This window comes from Pelecanus crispus, chromosome 3 (assembly GCF_030463565.1).
Source record: "Pelecanus crispus isolate bPelCri1 chromosome 3, bPelCri1.pri, whole genome shotgun sequence".
In the NCBI taxonomy this organism is placed as follows: Eukaryota; Metazoa; Chordata; class Aves; order Pelecaniformes; family Pelecanidae; genus Pelecanus; species Pelecanus crispus.
Genome location: NC_134645.1, coordinates 64,669,459 through 64,684,278, shown reverse-complemented (window position 1 = coordinate 64,684,278; position 14,820 = coordinate 64,669,459). Strand labels below are relative to the sequence as shown.

General features: G+C 43.2%; 2 protein-coding genes across 3 annotated transcripts in view; both read left to right on the top strand.

The window, feature by feature from the left end:
* Nucleotides 1-5,127: 5,127 nt before the first annotated feature.
* On the top strand, nucleotides 5,128-6,104 carry GJE1 (gap junction protein epsilon 1; the record flags this gene model as incomplete). Its single annotated transcript, XM_075707706.1, is given in 4 exon segments — nucleotides 5,128-5,322; nucleotides 5,713-5,744; nucleotides 5,746-5,823; nucleotides 5,825-6,104. Coding segments are annotated over 4 exon segments (585 nt in total), but the record flags the coding sequence as incomplete, so codon positions are not given.
* A 4,588-nt stretch (nucleotides 6,105-10,692) lies between these two features.
* Nucleotides 10,693-14,820, top strand: part of VTA1 (vesicle trafficking 1) — a 39,669-nt gene continuing 35,541 nt past the window's right edge. For both annotated transcript variants that reach the window (XM_075707111.1, XM_075707110.1), the window contains exon 1: nucleotides 10,693-10,816. In XM_075707111.1, coding sequence (XP_075563226.1) covers nucleotides 10,708-10,816 — 109 coding nt within the window. In that variant the 5' untranslated portion in view covers nucleotides 10,693-10,707. The remainder of the gene's footprint in view (nucleotides 10,817-14,820) is intronic.

Below are 14,820 nucleotides of genomic sequence, written 5' to 3'. Positions count from 1 at the left end.
GAGTCAGGGGCTCTATTTAAAGGACAACAGGATACAGAAACAGAACACTTCCCCTGTCCCCAGGTTTCAGCATAGATAACAGAGTTTGCTGCTGCTACTATGTGGGTAGCTGGAAGTAGGTCCAAGAAGCAGCTGGGAAGAATAGGCAGAGTTGGAGTAAGGATGGAGACAAGGGCTCTCCACCTAGGTATGAAACACTCTGTGTTGTGGAGCCTCCAAGGAGGAGAAATGTTCAGTTTCTAAGGCCACATCTCTAAGGCCAGACCCCAAATTCTAAGATTAGACATCTCAACACAAAATCTCTACAACTCTTTCACTAGTAAAATAGCCCTGAAAGTTAATCATCTCATAAGCAATGCCAGTGCATTCCCTGGGGCAAATGATATGAGAAGAATTATTCTAAAAAGAAGAATTGTTTTTGTGTATTTGTGTAAAAAGGTTTGTGTAAAGAATGTCACAAATGGCATAAGCTAGCAAACTAGATATGTTCAAAAGAGAAATGCTGAGTTCAAATATGGCTGCTCAAGGATAAGCTCTAAGAAGCAGCTAACTAGTAGAAAAGATGTCTGATGTATGCCATGCAGCCCTTTCCCCTTCAGGACTCCAGATAGCAGAAGTAGCTACACTCTGTGGTCGGAGCCAAGCTGTGTCTGCCAGCAGTACTATGTCCTTGGAGCACTGGGCTGCAAGCAGTAGTTTGTGGCCTCCCAGGACTGGCAAAGCTGCAACAAACACCAATATGGAAATTCCTCTTTGTTAGGTCTGCATGACTGGACACGATGACTGTAGAAAAGAATGCTAGAGTGATTCATCATGCCTATTTCTTAAATTTTCAAGATATGCTTTTTAGATAAACAGACTTTCCATTAACTGAAAAAAGTGAGGAAGAAGCTTTATGTATGACACACATCTCCCCAGACTGAGCGCCATGGCTGAGCCCATACCCCTGTGCAATCAACCCAGACTCTCCTTAGTCCCTCCTTCTCAACCCCCAGACTTTGCATCCTGCCTGCTACTCTTCATGCTAAAACATAAATCAGCAGGCAGGCAGGAGGATCTGAGGAACTTACCTGCATCCTAAGCCTCTTGCCCTAGCTGAAGGTGAGGCAACCTCCATCTCAGGTCCGAATTGCGGTGGAGGCACCAGTCTGCAGCTAGCAGAGGCCTCCACTGGGCCTAAGCTTCAATGTGGGGAACTCTGCAAACCAAAATGGAAATTCAGGTGCTTCCAGCACTAGGCAAAGCTGGAAAGCTGGCAGAAGAGGCTGTTCTCCAAGACTTAGGCACGCAAGTTCTCTTTTGGCAGACAAAAACCTATCTTACTGATACCAGTTCAGTTTTTGTGCCGTTTCATTTTGTGCCATTTTCATGGTGCCATTTTTTCATGGCACAAGGATAATAGGTGCCGTTACATTTAACCACACACATAAAGCTATGAACTGGGTGCTTAATGTTAAACACGCAATTCATCCCTCTAAGCGCAAGTGCAGCTTTATGCATGCATTTAGTTTCCATTTGTTTAACTGTGATTATTCAGTAGGACTTCAACTCATTAAAAGGTTACAGAGCACACTGCTGAGTTGCAACCTTGAGCTGAAAGCCAGGCTTAGGACCCACTTAGAACCAAGTGTGTAATCAACATTTCCCATCCCATTTGTGCATGATAGACAACCAACAGACAGCTGCTCCTGCAGTTTCAAAGCAAATAATGATTTTCTGTCAAGTCCCAAGGAATGGCTTGAGCTGCCTTAGCAGACTGCATTCGGAACTGCACAATGCCAGCTTACTCTACTCCCATCTCAAGTCACCCTCTTAATGTGGTGTTATGAAGCACATTATTGAACACACATGACAAAAGAAAAACATTGCTCTTAGTTCCTCCTAGTGGGTAGATAATGGGCTTCCTGTGCTTCAGCTCAAATGGCATGTATTGAGCCACTTCAAAGAAACCAACAGTTTTATTGTGGGCCCATTCATCATATTCAGTGGGTTTGAGCACAGACACCCATGGGGTTTGTATTGGGTTTATTTGACAGCCTCTCCAGAACTCATTTTTTATTTCAATGCAGCTGTATTCCTTATGAGTTCCCAGAACTAAAGCAGAACATGGCCAGCTAACACTTCTTTTAGCATCTTCATCACAGGACATAAATTCAAGTTTCCATAATGTTCCTGAGGTCATACAGAGAATGACTTGATTGTGTTAGATTAGACAAGCCAGTCAGGTAAGCAATTATGTTATCCCCACCTAACAATAAAAAGATACAAAGTAACATTTGTATAGTGCAGCTTTTTACCTTAAATGTGTTCTTAAATATTGTTTCTCTCTAGACCAAAATCAAATGCTTCCTGACCAAACTTTATTATTATTGTGGGTTCATGTTCATCGATTAATGCAAAAATAATTGCTACTACACCAAGCATAATAAAAAGCATTGAAAGATCTATCTCAATTTAGAAACTAGTTTTTCAGTTTTTCCATTATTGCTTTTTTAAACATTTCTGCTTAAAGAGATCATAAGAAATACAAATAAAAGTATTCTTTGAAGTACATTCAACAGTATGTTTTCAATAGCAATACACATTTTAAAAGAATTAAATTATTAAAATATCACTGGTATTAAACATCTGTCCAGCATGCTGAGATAATTTAATAATTTTAGAGTATTGTGGGAACATGAAATATTGCTTTTGGATGATAATTAAGCTCCATATGTATTATGAACAGAAGAAAAACAATTCACTGTAATCACAATTATTGCATTTTTGTGATGGTTAGTCACACATCCTGAGAACCACAGTATTTTATTGCAGATCACATACCACTGTGAGATATTATTGCTTTTAGTTCATTCAATATATACAAATCTCAGCATTCTCTCTATGCAGCGGAGCAGCAGATTGCATTAAAAAAAGTTTAGAAACCCAGTCTCAGTGCTACTAGTACAGCACCTTTTACAGTTCTCTAGGAGATAAATAGACATTTAATTAACTGCCTGAAAAAGGAGCTGTAGTAAATAACACACGCTTATTGAAGCGCTTTTCACCTTCTTCGTTATCTAGCTGCTTCAGCAGATGTAGGACAGGTTCCCCTTACAAAGGGTGTTCCGATGTCCTTACAACAGTTATTCTAACCATGCCATGGATATAGTCATTGTGGTACCTTTTAGAGCCACAGCAGCCAAACCCACACGTAAAAATGAACCCCGATTCCCATCCCTTCCCTCCTCCTGCCTATGTTTCTGTGCGTGTGAGCATACACCACAGAGGGGGCAATACCTCTTGTTGCATCAGCTTAAAGTCACGCTGCAACAATTACAAGGGAGGCTCGCTCATGACTTTAGATGCACAAGAGTAAACGCTTCTCTTTGGATTTGGCGGCTGGATTTCACTTCCCTGAGCATCCTCTTCAGAATGCCAGAGAAGCTACTGCGCACCAGTGACTGAACGACGAGCTACCTCTTCCCCTCCTCTGGTTTCCCATCTCCATCCTTCCTCTCTCCACCTTCTCATAAAACTCCCGCTAGGTTCAAACCAAGGCGTTGAGGTCTGTCCCGGTGGCTGTTTACCACCAGGAGTGCCTGGCGCACGCATGAGCTCCCATGCATGGCTCCTCTGGAGTCCGTTCAACTGCGCATATACTCTGGCAAGTTATTAATAGCCATTGCCGCCATTAGGTTATTTGTAGCAATATTGGATTGGTTAATATTATTTGTTTTAATTCAATTGCTGTTATTTCTAGGAATTCAGAGTCGTGGACCTACAGCTTCCAAGTTCGGTTGCATCCTTACTTTTTATTGGACTTAGTTAAAAGTAAGTTGTTAAGCTCTAGATGGTGTAAGCCGAACCCGTCAGCAGCCCAGGAGGTTGCCGCTGCCCCCTCCCCGGCTCACGGGGTCCCAGCTCCTCCCGCCGGCGGCGCCGGGGCTGCGGCTGCTGCGGACCGGGACCGGGACGGGGACGGGGACCGGGGCGGGAGAGAGGCAGCGCGGGGGAGCCCCGCTGTCGGTCCGGGCTGGGGCGGCGGTCGGCACAGCGCGTACCCCGAGGCGGGGGTGAAAGGCCGGCGTACGGCGGCGGGGCAGGGGCAGGGGCAGGGGCAGGGGCAGGGGAGCAGCCGGCAGCGGTGCGGCGGTGGCGGCCGGCGCGGCTGGCGGTGCTGGCCGGGGGTTACCGTCCGGCGCCGGGGGGCCCCGCTTTTGCTGCGCCCGCTCGCTGCCCGGGGGCCGGCGCCCGCCCGGGGACAAAGGACGGAGCGAGGCGGGGCGGGGCCCGCACAGGGCGCCTTCCCCAGACGTGCCCCCCACCACGTGCCGAGCTTCGGGGAGGGATGTGCGAGTACACCGGGGCCGACCCGGGGCCCGAGGCGGGAGCCGGCAGCGAGGGGCCCGGCCCCAAACCGCGAGGGAGCCGCGCCACGTCCTCCGTCCGCCGAGGACTGAGCAGCGGGGCCGGGTGTCTTCCTTCCCGGGCCGGCCAGCAGCCGGGCTTCCCGGGCGGGACGCGACGCCCGCCGAAACAGGCCTGCCTGGGTGCTAGAAATGCCCCTTTGGGGAAGCTGAAATTTAATTTTCAAGAATAAGTATCGTCAGGTTTGCTGACGGTGCAGCGGTCCTTATTTAGCCATCGCCTGACATCATGTAAATCGATACAACAGCAAAATGAATGGACTTGCGGTCCAAGCGTTCAGCTCCGTCTGGTGCATCTTGCAACAGCAGGATACAGATAAAGGCAGTGAAATAAATTAACTGATAAGTGCTAGACAAACGAATTTTTATATAAAATTACTAGCAACACAATAAAGTGTTCTAAGCCATTATTTTGTTAGGAAGCTACTGCAGCCTTCATAGGCAAACTCCTTTTAAAACAAGTAGAATAAAATAAATATTTTGGATAATGAAAGAGAGCAAGTCCTTTTAAAACAAGTAGAATAAAATAAATATTTTGGATAATGAAAAAGAGCAAGTCCTTTTAAAACAAGTAGAATAAAATAAATATTTTGGATAATGAAAGAGAGCAAGTCCTTTTAAAACAAGTAGAATAAAATAAATATTTTGGATAATGAAAAAGAGCAAGTAGGCCTCCAATGATAATGCTGTTCATTTTTGTTTTCATGTTGAATAACCCTGTGATTTGCAGCTCAGACCACCAACGGTAATTGGCCAATTCCATACTCTTCTCTTTGGCTCAGTTCATAAGTTTTTCCTTGGTGTTTTGGGCTTTGCTGTTTATAGAAATGAGGCCTTGCATTTCAGCTGTGACCCAGACAAGAGAGAGGTTAATCTTTCCTGTTACGACCAGTTCAGGCCTGTAACTCCTCAGGCAATTCTCTTCTTTTATTGTAGAAATCCAATGTTAAGAAAATAAACTGCAAAAATTAAACATAATTTTTCCATATAAGAACTAGTAACTGACTGGGCTAATTATCACTTCACTTTTCCATTAATATTTTCCTTTTAATAACCTTTTATCTGTGACTATATATGGAGTTGTGCTTTCTGTCTTTCATAACAACAACCCTCATGTTTCACAAAACAGCTGAACTTTTCAAATTAAAACATAACAGTGATTTTTACCTTTATTGTCATCTAAGTGTTTATACACTTGATATATATTAAAAACAGACTTGCAAAGTGTTCCAAAATGTGCGCATTTTAGCTGTCCAGATGGAGTAGTGAATGATCTGACAACTATGTTTCTGCCACATTTTAGGTATTCTGGGCATTACAGCTTGTGATTACTGTAACCCGGAGCCTTTTTTCACCTTTATGCTGCATGTAAGAGCACTGAACAGGAACATATCCTCCAAAAGTCATTCTACACTTTTTTATATCTTCTCTGTTTTCTTAAGGATTATCCTTGAAGCTGTGGCTTTTTGGCCTCAGATTCAGCTCTTTGGTTTCAAAGTGAATGCAATCTACATGTCTGATGTGGGAGCACTTGAAAAAAAGTTTAACATTACCCGGTGCCTGGTGCCAGAGCACTTTGAAAAGACAATTTTTCTTATTGCAATGTACACATTTACTGTGATTACAGTGGTCTTGGGTGTTGCTGAAATTTTTGAGATCTCATGTAGAAGGCTAGGTTTCTTAAAAACTCAGTGATGTCAATCACTCCTAGTCATTTACCACCCTGATAACCTGCAGTTTTCTAACAACGATTTGAAGCTATAACAAAAACCATCGCCCATCCTCTATGCAGTATTGCAGAAGAGAACCACATTCATGATTACTGCTGCAGAGTAGCCATCTGACACTCAGTCCTCATCTAAAAACCACCGCATTATGTGCATAATCTTTGTTTCCATGAAAAGACCAAAGGCAATAAGATTCACAAGAGCAACGTGTTTTCTTGACCTGCCACATACAATAGTTTTGCTGCCAGAGAAGTGTCTGTGTGTGAGGAGGAGGTTATTTATATATGTATTTTTATTCACAGCTTTTCTGAACACATGCAATTGGAGCTAGTAAGGTTACTGACCCGCCAGGAAAAACTATTCCAAATTTCTTACTTGTTTCTATGGCATGAGAATTAAGCAGTCATGGTGGATAATCTCTGGGTACCAGAAAGTGTTCAAACATTTTCCCAAGCAGTGCCACCATTGCAACCCACATCCCAGACCCCAGGGGCAGAGACTCCTGGTTAGGCTGAGGTGACAATATATCCATCGATATCAGCTTACTTTGCAGCAGTCCAGCTAGTGTCATCTGCTAGCTGAGAATCTCCTTTTAAAAGTGAAAGACTGTCATGGAATTCTTTGTGCTGACTGGAATGCCTTACCCTCTTTATGTTTTGGCTTATGATGTAGATTTTTACCAATTTTGTATGATCACATTTTGAAGGAGTAAAAGGGCTTTATGACTTAGTTTTGCATAAGAGGCTTAGAAGTGTCAAAAGAAAGTATCAGAGAAAAGCCTCTTCTGGGTCCAGTCATGCCTTGACTTCAGTGAGAGTTTTGTTTATGTGTGACTGCAGAATTGGGCCCACAGAGTTTTTTGCCATGTGTGTCACATCTAGCTTCTTATTGCTCTGACTAAAGTTGCTAGAATAACAGTTAAAAATATGTCTGCATACTAAAATTATTCCATGTAATAAGTGTATTTGGATGGGTTATGACTTGAACTTTATATAGGTACCAGATGTTTTTGCGTGCGATAGTTTCTTCCTAAGGACTCACAGATATCCTAAACTTAGAAGTGATTTCATTCCTGGTGCTGAAGTGAAGTAATGTGAAAAAAACAAACAAACAAACAAAAAAAAACAGATTTCAGAATGGGAAAGAGAGGTGGAGGTAGTTTCCTGTATAAAATATGTACAAATAGCAATCATATACAATTAGCTATTTTCCATTTGTTTTTCAAATACCCTCAATTTCTAGGAAAATAAAAAATAGAAGGTTTTCTTCCTCTTCCTCTTCCATCATTTTCTACAGCTACTGAATTGAACAAATTCTGTTTGGTATCTCAGTGAAACAAGAGACTCAGCCTCATTACCAGTTAACAGTGACCCAGGAACCAGCAAAGTCAAAAGGAATTGGCCAGCATCTTTGGACACAATTTGAGGCCTGTAACACTGAAGGGAAGAACATCTTTGCTTCTTGAATTAAGTTTAACTTATCTGAAAAAACACAGTATAGGCAACATTCAGCATAAAAGCTTATAAAGTTGAGATCCCGGTGACAGCATTTGGGTCCTTTCAGGAATATTTGGAAAATTCTGGAAAAATTACTATAAAATCTTTTAGCACTAGCTGTTAGTGAAGCAGTCGCAAACAAGGTTAGCCTGTAAGAGCCTTGTAATCCTCAAACACAAAAGTAGTCCTTGTTACATAAATGGAATTGCATTATTTAGTTGTCTTGGATTTGATTGCTTCTAGGCCATTTAAATCAAAGTGGGTCACAACTAGATGTGTGATTTTTTTTAATATGCTGATCAAGAACAAGATCATAAATTTCAACACATTCACTGTATTAAAGCATTAATGTTATTTTCTCCCTACAGAAATAAGTTATATGTTGTCTTAAATATATGTCCAGTCAACACTGTCAGATCTGTACAATATTCAACTAGTTATTTGATATTTGCAAGCATTACAAGTGGAGTAAGAATCAGTGTGCTAACTTCTTGTTTGCATAATATACCATGTTCCAAAAAAAATGCTTAATTTTTGTTGTATACGTTGGTATCCATCTGGAATTATTCTTTGCAATTTAAACCTTTAATCTCAGGTAAAAAAATCTTTTTATTTATAAACAAAATACAATATATATATTAAAACTAAATAGTTTACTTCCATGTGCTAGGTACAGTTGTGACCAATTGTACTCAGATCACAATCAGATGTTTGTATAATAACAACTTCATCACAACCCTGTCAGTATTTTCCCTAGTGCTTAGTATTTCCATTGCTTCTTGTTGTTCTTCTGTGGATTTCAAAACACTTCAGAAAGGTCAGACGAGTGCCAAAACCCCCATCCCCTCAGGGTACTTCCCTGTTACTGTCAAGAGCCTTGCAGAGCCAGGACTGGCACAGGACTGCCTGAGGACCCCAGGGTGGGGGGCTCTAGGAGCTGGATTGCCCTTTCCCTTGGTGGTCAGCATCTGGAACGCATCAAAATGTGTTCTTCTTCCAAATGAGATACCACGCAGATTTTTTCTGCATTTCCTGTGAAATTAAAATTGTCAAATTCCTCATTTTGTTTTTTGTTTAAAAACAAAACATGCGTCATTGCCTTTTAGTGCAAACGTTTCCTGTGACTGATTCCATCATTAGTTTCTGGAACACGTTGACAGAGATATTATGTCCATGTAAAGAAACCATTTCCCCATGGCTGTCAACACTTCTCTTTCTTATATTTGCCATTTGTTTTCCTGGCACTCATTGTATTCTCAAGTGTCTCTAAACTTTTCTTTCTCCTAGTCTTCCAAACTCCCACCACTTTTACCCTCATTTACATTGCTTTCTATCAGCTTCCTTCCACCCTTACTCCCTCTGAGATTTATAACATGCCTGCATGCGTTTCTCAGTGTTGCACTGATTTTAGCTCAAATACTTAGCAAATATTCGAGATGATCCTGAAGGCTTTTTTTCCATTATGAAACGAATTATATTGGGGATTCTTTGATTCAATTTGATTTCTTTACACAGCACGTATGAAGTCCTGTCTCCCAGAACACAGTAGGAAGTATTTTTGTTGCTTACATCAGGATCACATTAGAAGTGCTTCTTTGACTTTTTCATTGTTTTCCACCATACTCTACCTGCCTCATTTTCACAGACAGCACTCAAAGCAATCCCCAGCTCATGCGTTTGCAGTCAGTTTTGTCTCTAGCCAGACATCATGCCCATTTCAGTTCTCACTTAACAAAGAGCTGTAATTGTTCCCTCCATCATCTTCAACGAAACAAGCTAAGTACACCCAGTCAGTGACGCGATTGCCTTTACATCAAAGGTATAGTTGCTCTGGGCCAGCCAACTTCTAGTACACCACCACGACATCCCAGTCCTATAACCACTCCTTGTTCTGTTCCTTTCTTGTCTTCCTTCCTTCTGTTCAGCCATCATTTCCCTTTCGTTCTCTTTTCAGCACTCTCCCATGATACCAACGAGACAATGCAGCCACCTCTCCTACCCCATGCCTCCCTCTAAAATGCATCTTTCCTTATGCCCTGGAGCATTGACATTCTCCTGCCTTGCACACAGCCATTTTGAGACCAGAAGGAAGTTTGGCAACAGGGCCATTTAAAAGAAATTAAAAAAACATTTCACTATGTCATCAGAATGAGAAGATGACAGACACTAAAATAATTTATATTGCAACTTGTGAAATCCATTTGAAACCATTTTGTTTCAACAGTTCCCATTTCTTTTGCTGTTCTTATCCCCTCTCAGCCAAAAGAGAAATCTCCGGAGGTTCCTCCGAGAAAGAGTTATCTGGGAAGCGGTGATCCTGCAAGATGTACTTTCCACGGCTGGTGGACTTGCTGACAGCTGCAGGGAAGCAGCCCAGCCTGGTGAAGTGCTATGAACCAGGCCACTGGTCACACAAGGCTTCTCCAGCGAGCAGCTACGGGACGAAGGGCAGAGGCCTGGGAGTAGAGGTGTGGTTCAGCGCTGCAGGGCCTGCCAGACCTCTGGTGTGCCTCTGGGCAGCCCAAGGGGAAGGTTTTTCAACCTGAAAAGGAATTTCACTGGCAGGTCTACTTCCAGGGGAAAGGTCTGCACGGCTCTTGGGGCTGACGTGCCAAAGGAAGGGGCAGAGAAGGGCTGGGGAGGGAGTCGCTGCTCGGCCCCAGAGAGCCGGGGCCAGGCTGCCGTTCCCCCGGCTGAGCCCGGGGAAGCCCCGGCCGCCCCGAGGTCTCCAGGCCCGTCCGCAGGGCGGCTGTGGGACGCGTTTCAAACGCTGTCGAGCCACGCAGGAGACGCGTGAGGCCGTACAGCCCGGCGGATAGGCGGACGGGCGGGCGGCCCAACCTGCCCGGCACTGCCCGGCTGCGGCGGACCGAGGTCCGCGGAGGCCGCCCGTCCCCTGCCCCTCCCGCTCAGCAGGGGGCACTCTTCCCGGGCGCTCGGCCACCGGCGGCAGCCCGCCCACCGCGCAGGCGCCCCGGCGTCCCCTGCCGGAAGCGGAAGCGGCCGGCGCCCGGCTCGGGAGCGAGAGCCGTTGTCGGCCGCCCGTTGTTGCCGCTTCGCGTCGCTGCCCCCGTGATGGCGGCCACGGCGCTTCCCGCGCTGCCGCCGCAGTTCAAGAGCATCCAGCACCATCTGCGAACTGCGCAGGAGCTGGACAAGCGCGAGCCGGTGGTGGCATACTACTGTGAGTGAGGCGGCCGCAGCGCCGCGTCACCCCGCCGGGCCCGGCCCGGCCCGGCCCGGCCCTGCCCGGCCCTGCCCTGCCCTGCCCTGCCCTGCCCTGCCCTGCCCTGCCCTGCCCTGCCGCCGCCCCCCTCGACTGAGGCCGCCGCCGCCCCCCGGCCTCCAGTCGCTGCACCGGGCGGAGCGCGGCCCTCCCTCTGTCCGCCTGGCTTGTTGGGTTGAGCGGCGTGCCCGTCGGATGTCGCTCCGGAGAAGTGGGGGTGGGGGGAAGCCCCTCCTCTTGGGGTGGTTCGGGGTGTTCACGGTCTTCCTTGTCTGCCGCTTCAGCTGCAAGCCCCAACCCGTCTTTCACGTTCTCTATTTTTGCAGAGTTAAGCCTCTTTGCGGTCGTAGTGGATATGACAGCAGCCTAAATACATGCTTGTACGCACGTGTATAAAGTCAAGTCTTCTGTGTTGGGATAATCGTAATAACTATCGCAAAAAACCTAACATTCGGGAGTCTTTTCAGAGTTTTTCACCTGCTGAAAAGACCTCCTTCTTTCTGTCCTGTATCTCAGTAAGCAATCTGGGTTTGAGAGTCTTTGATTCTTTTAATAGCGTTAATTTTATTTTCTGTGAGGCTTTGTCAGTTCTTCAGGGTTCTCTAAGGGAGAGAGTGGGTGGCTCTTCTTTTGTTTGTTTCATTGAAATGAACACAACAAAAATAATTTACTGTAAATCTTTCAAATTAATATGTAAACTTTTCAAGCTAACTTATGGCTTCTAAGCTAATGGCCGTCAGGGTGGTCTGTGAGCCTTTCTAAAAGGCTTTCCACAGTTAATTAAGAAATGCAAGCCTGTTAGTAGTCTTAAATTCCTGTCACAGTTAATCACCACACTTGGAAAATTTCTAAGACTTAGCAGATCACTAGAAATGCATGTTCATGATGTTTGTTTTTTTCTTTTTTACTGAGATGTGAGGAAGTCATTGGGGGGGTTTACTTGTCAATAGCTTATCTTCAAAGAGAGTTAAATAAAAAATAGAAGTAATTTGTAAGGCCGTCTTAAGTTTAGAAGGATGACCTCTAAAGGCTTCAGAAAGCTCTGAAAAACCTGTCAGCTCAGTGTCAGAAGAATAATTTGTATTTTTATGTGTTATGCAGGAATACTGTACTAATGTGGAAAAGTGCCACCAGAGAAGCGAGATAGCCATGTATTAGAACACTGGATGTTCTCAATAGTACTCCCTCTTTTTTACTGGAAAAACACAGGACAAATCATACTTTGTGTGGCTGGAAGCACCAGCTAGATCAAGCTGTACTGTTTTTTGGGGGGGGGTTATTTCTTTGGGGTTTTTTATCAGGTGTAACGCCCTGTTTGGCTGTACAATAAGAATATTAGCATTTAGTGCGGGTAACAGAATACAAGTCCATTTTGATTTTAGAACAGAACTATTTTGGTGGCTGATCTCTATTAATGCCTTTTCCATTCTGAAACTTAATGTAAGTCTTAGTGCACAGGAAAAAAATAACTGTGTTGAATAATTAGCATTTTGTGTAAAGTCCTTTGCATTGTCTGTCTGAAGTAGTCTGAAAATTTGCATATCTTATTTTTTCATTTGAGTACTTCAGCACATTTGATTCATTACTGAATATAGTGAGCACTATATTCCAGAGATATCCATCTCATTATATTATTACATTAAAAAGGAATGACACCTCTTTTTCAAGACGGGTCTTGTATGGATCCTTTATTCTTTTAAATACACAAGGGAGAAGAATTAATTTTCGCCAGTGTTCCACTGATGACACTTACTTCCTCCCATCATTGATGAGTTTGTCTGGATTGACTAAAATGCAGAATTCCTGTTTCATAGGAACTTTTTTGTTATTTTAATTCTGGTTTTGAAGCAAAAATTAGGTTGATGAACCATTAATTTTGAAGATTGGGTTTGGAACAATTATGTGGAATCGCAAAGTATTAATTATTAATATTGCTACTGTCAAAAAAAGTACTGTATATACTTCTAGCATGCTATGAATAATAAAAGCTTCCTAAAAAGGTAGGGTTTTTTGAAGTGTAAGTCTGGGTATACAAAAAGTTTTCAGGATACTTTTCGGATAACATCTTGAAAGCAACACAGGTTTTATGTGGAGTTAAAGCAACATTTCTCATTAGATGCTTCACTGAAAAAAATGGAACATCTCTTTGTTGAGTCTTTGAATGTGTTTCAGAGGAGCTCTGTACATTTGCTATAATGTATTGTGTGGAAGGAGTAGTGCGAGGAAAGCTTGGTGTGTGCAGGAACACGTGGTGTTCTCTGTGCTGGCATTCCTCCGCCAGCCTTGCCTGCAGGTCTGTGCCTGGCACCACGCACATTGTGGGACCAGGAGGGTGGTGTGCTGCAGCAGCCAGCCAAGGGGACCCTGCAGTGAAAGGTCATGTGATGGGACAGTGCTGCATGTTTTGTCACAAGGCTGCTTGCACAGCAAACCTCTGCATGAGGCGGACCATCTGAATTTTGGTTGTATGATGGATGTAACAGTCTGAAGAAGAAAGTAAGGTGTTTATAGCTTTGGAATGTTGCCAGGAGTGGTTCATCCCTAGCCAAAAGCTTTGGTCCTAATATTAATGTTTCCATGGTACAGTAGTTTTCAGTATGGACGTATGTTTGCTAGGTTTTGTTTTATGTGCATTTTAGTTCAATTCTACTTGTATATTTCTGATACTAAGAGCTGCTACGCAAACTATTTTGAATATCAGAAGCAAGTGAACTCTGGTAAGATGTGTTTGCAACCTAAAATATTACTTTCTGTAGCTCAGCAATAAAATTGTCAGGAGCAACTACTTACTACTCATCTTATTATTTTTGTCTCTCATCAGCATCCACTGGTGCTAGAGGTGTGCTCTCAAAGCTGGGAATTTGAATGGCAGTTACACGTTTTATTTGCGTGTACCATTATAATTTTTTTTCTCTTATGTTTTTTGTGTATAGTTCATTTGAAGCATTAAACTATCATAAACCAGCAGTGCCACCTAAAGAAGATACTGTAGTCCTTCTCTAGCCTCTCATTTCCAACCCTAACATGCCTCAGAAGCAAACATTGATGTAATTGTATGATGAAAATCAACAATAAGTGTTTTTCAGCCAGGCCAGTTCACTACTGCTTAAACAGCTGTGCTCCCACACAAAGACAAGGAACAGGACACAGTGGTTTGGGGCGAAGACAAGACTCCTGCTTTTTTGGTATTGCTGGCATATGTTGATTTAAAGAAACTAATTTGGCAAACATTAATCTTTTACACAATATGGATAGCTACAGCAGGGATGATACATATTTTTCAACTGCCACATGATTGTCCATGTGAAAAATAAAATGTTGAAGAACAACATTGATGCTCTTGTGCGCCATAACACGTCACAGATGCTTTTTGTTGTGATACTTGCTAGAAACACTGCAAAAATTAAAAAGTGGTTTTATTTCTGGTAGTCCTGTGTATTCCTTACAAAGCCTTTATGCTTAACTCCATTTGTAGGTATTCAAATTCAAAGCAGCATATGATCAGTAGCTTTATATATTGTTTGTAAATGGTTACTTTTTTTAGCCCTAGCCACTGTTAGTAAGTGGACATAACTGATTGAAGCAATGAGAATATATTTGCTTCCTGGCAGTATGTACCATAAATTTATGTGGTTGTAAAATTTGTTCTACTTAGAACATAGACTGTAGAGAAATAAAGAAACCAAGCTTATTTTTTTTAAGTTGTACAGGACATGATCTCACAAAATAACTCTCCTTTTAAGGAGATTAGATGCTTTATGGTTAATGTAAGTGTTCAACACTGAGGTAATCTACCACCTTCTTTTAAAATGCTTGTCTCCCCATATGGTACTTTTTCTCACATTTCATATTATTTTGTTAATCATTGTCATTAAGTATGTAGCTATTTCGGGTTCAGTAAAGGTCAGCTGATTCGATAGGTATAAGGGAATACCAGTAAAGGATACTACATTGATTGCCTA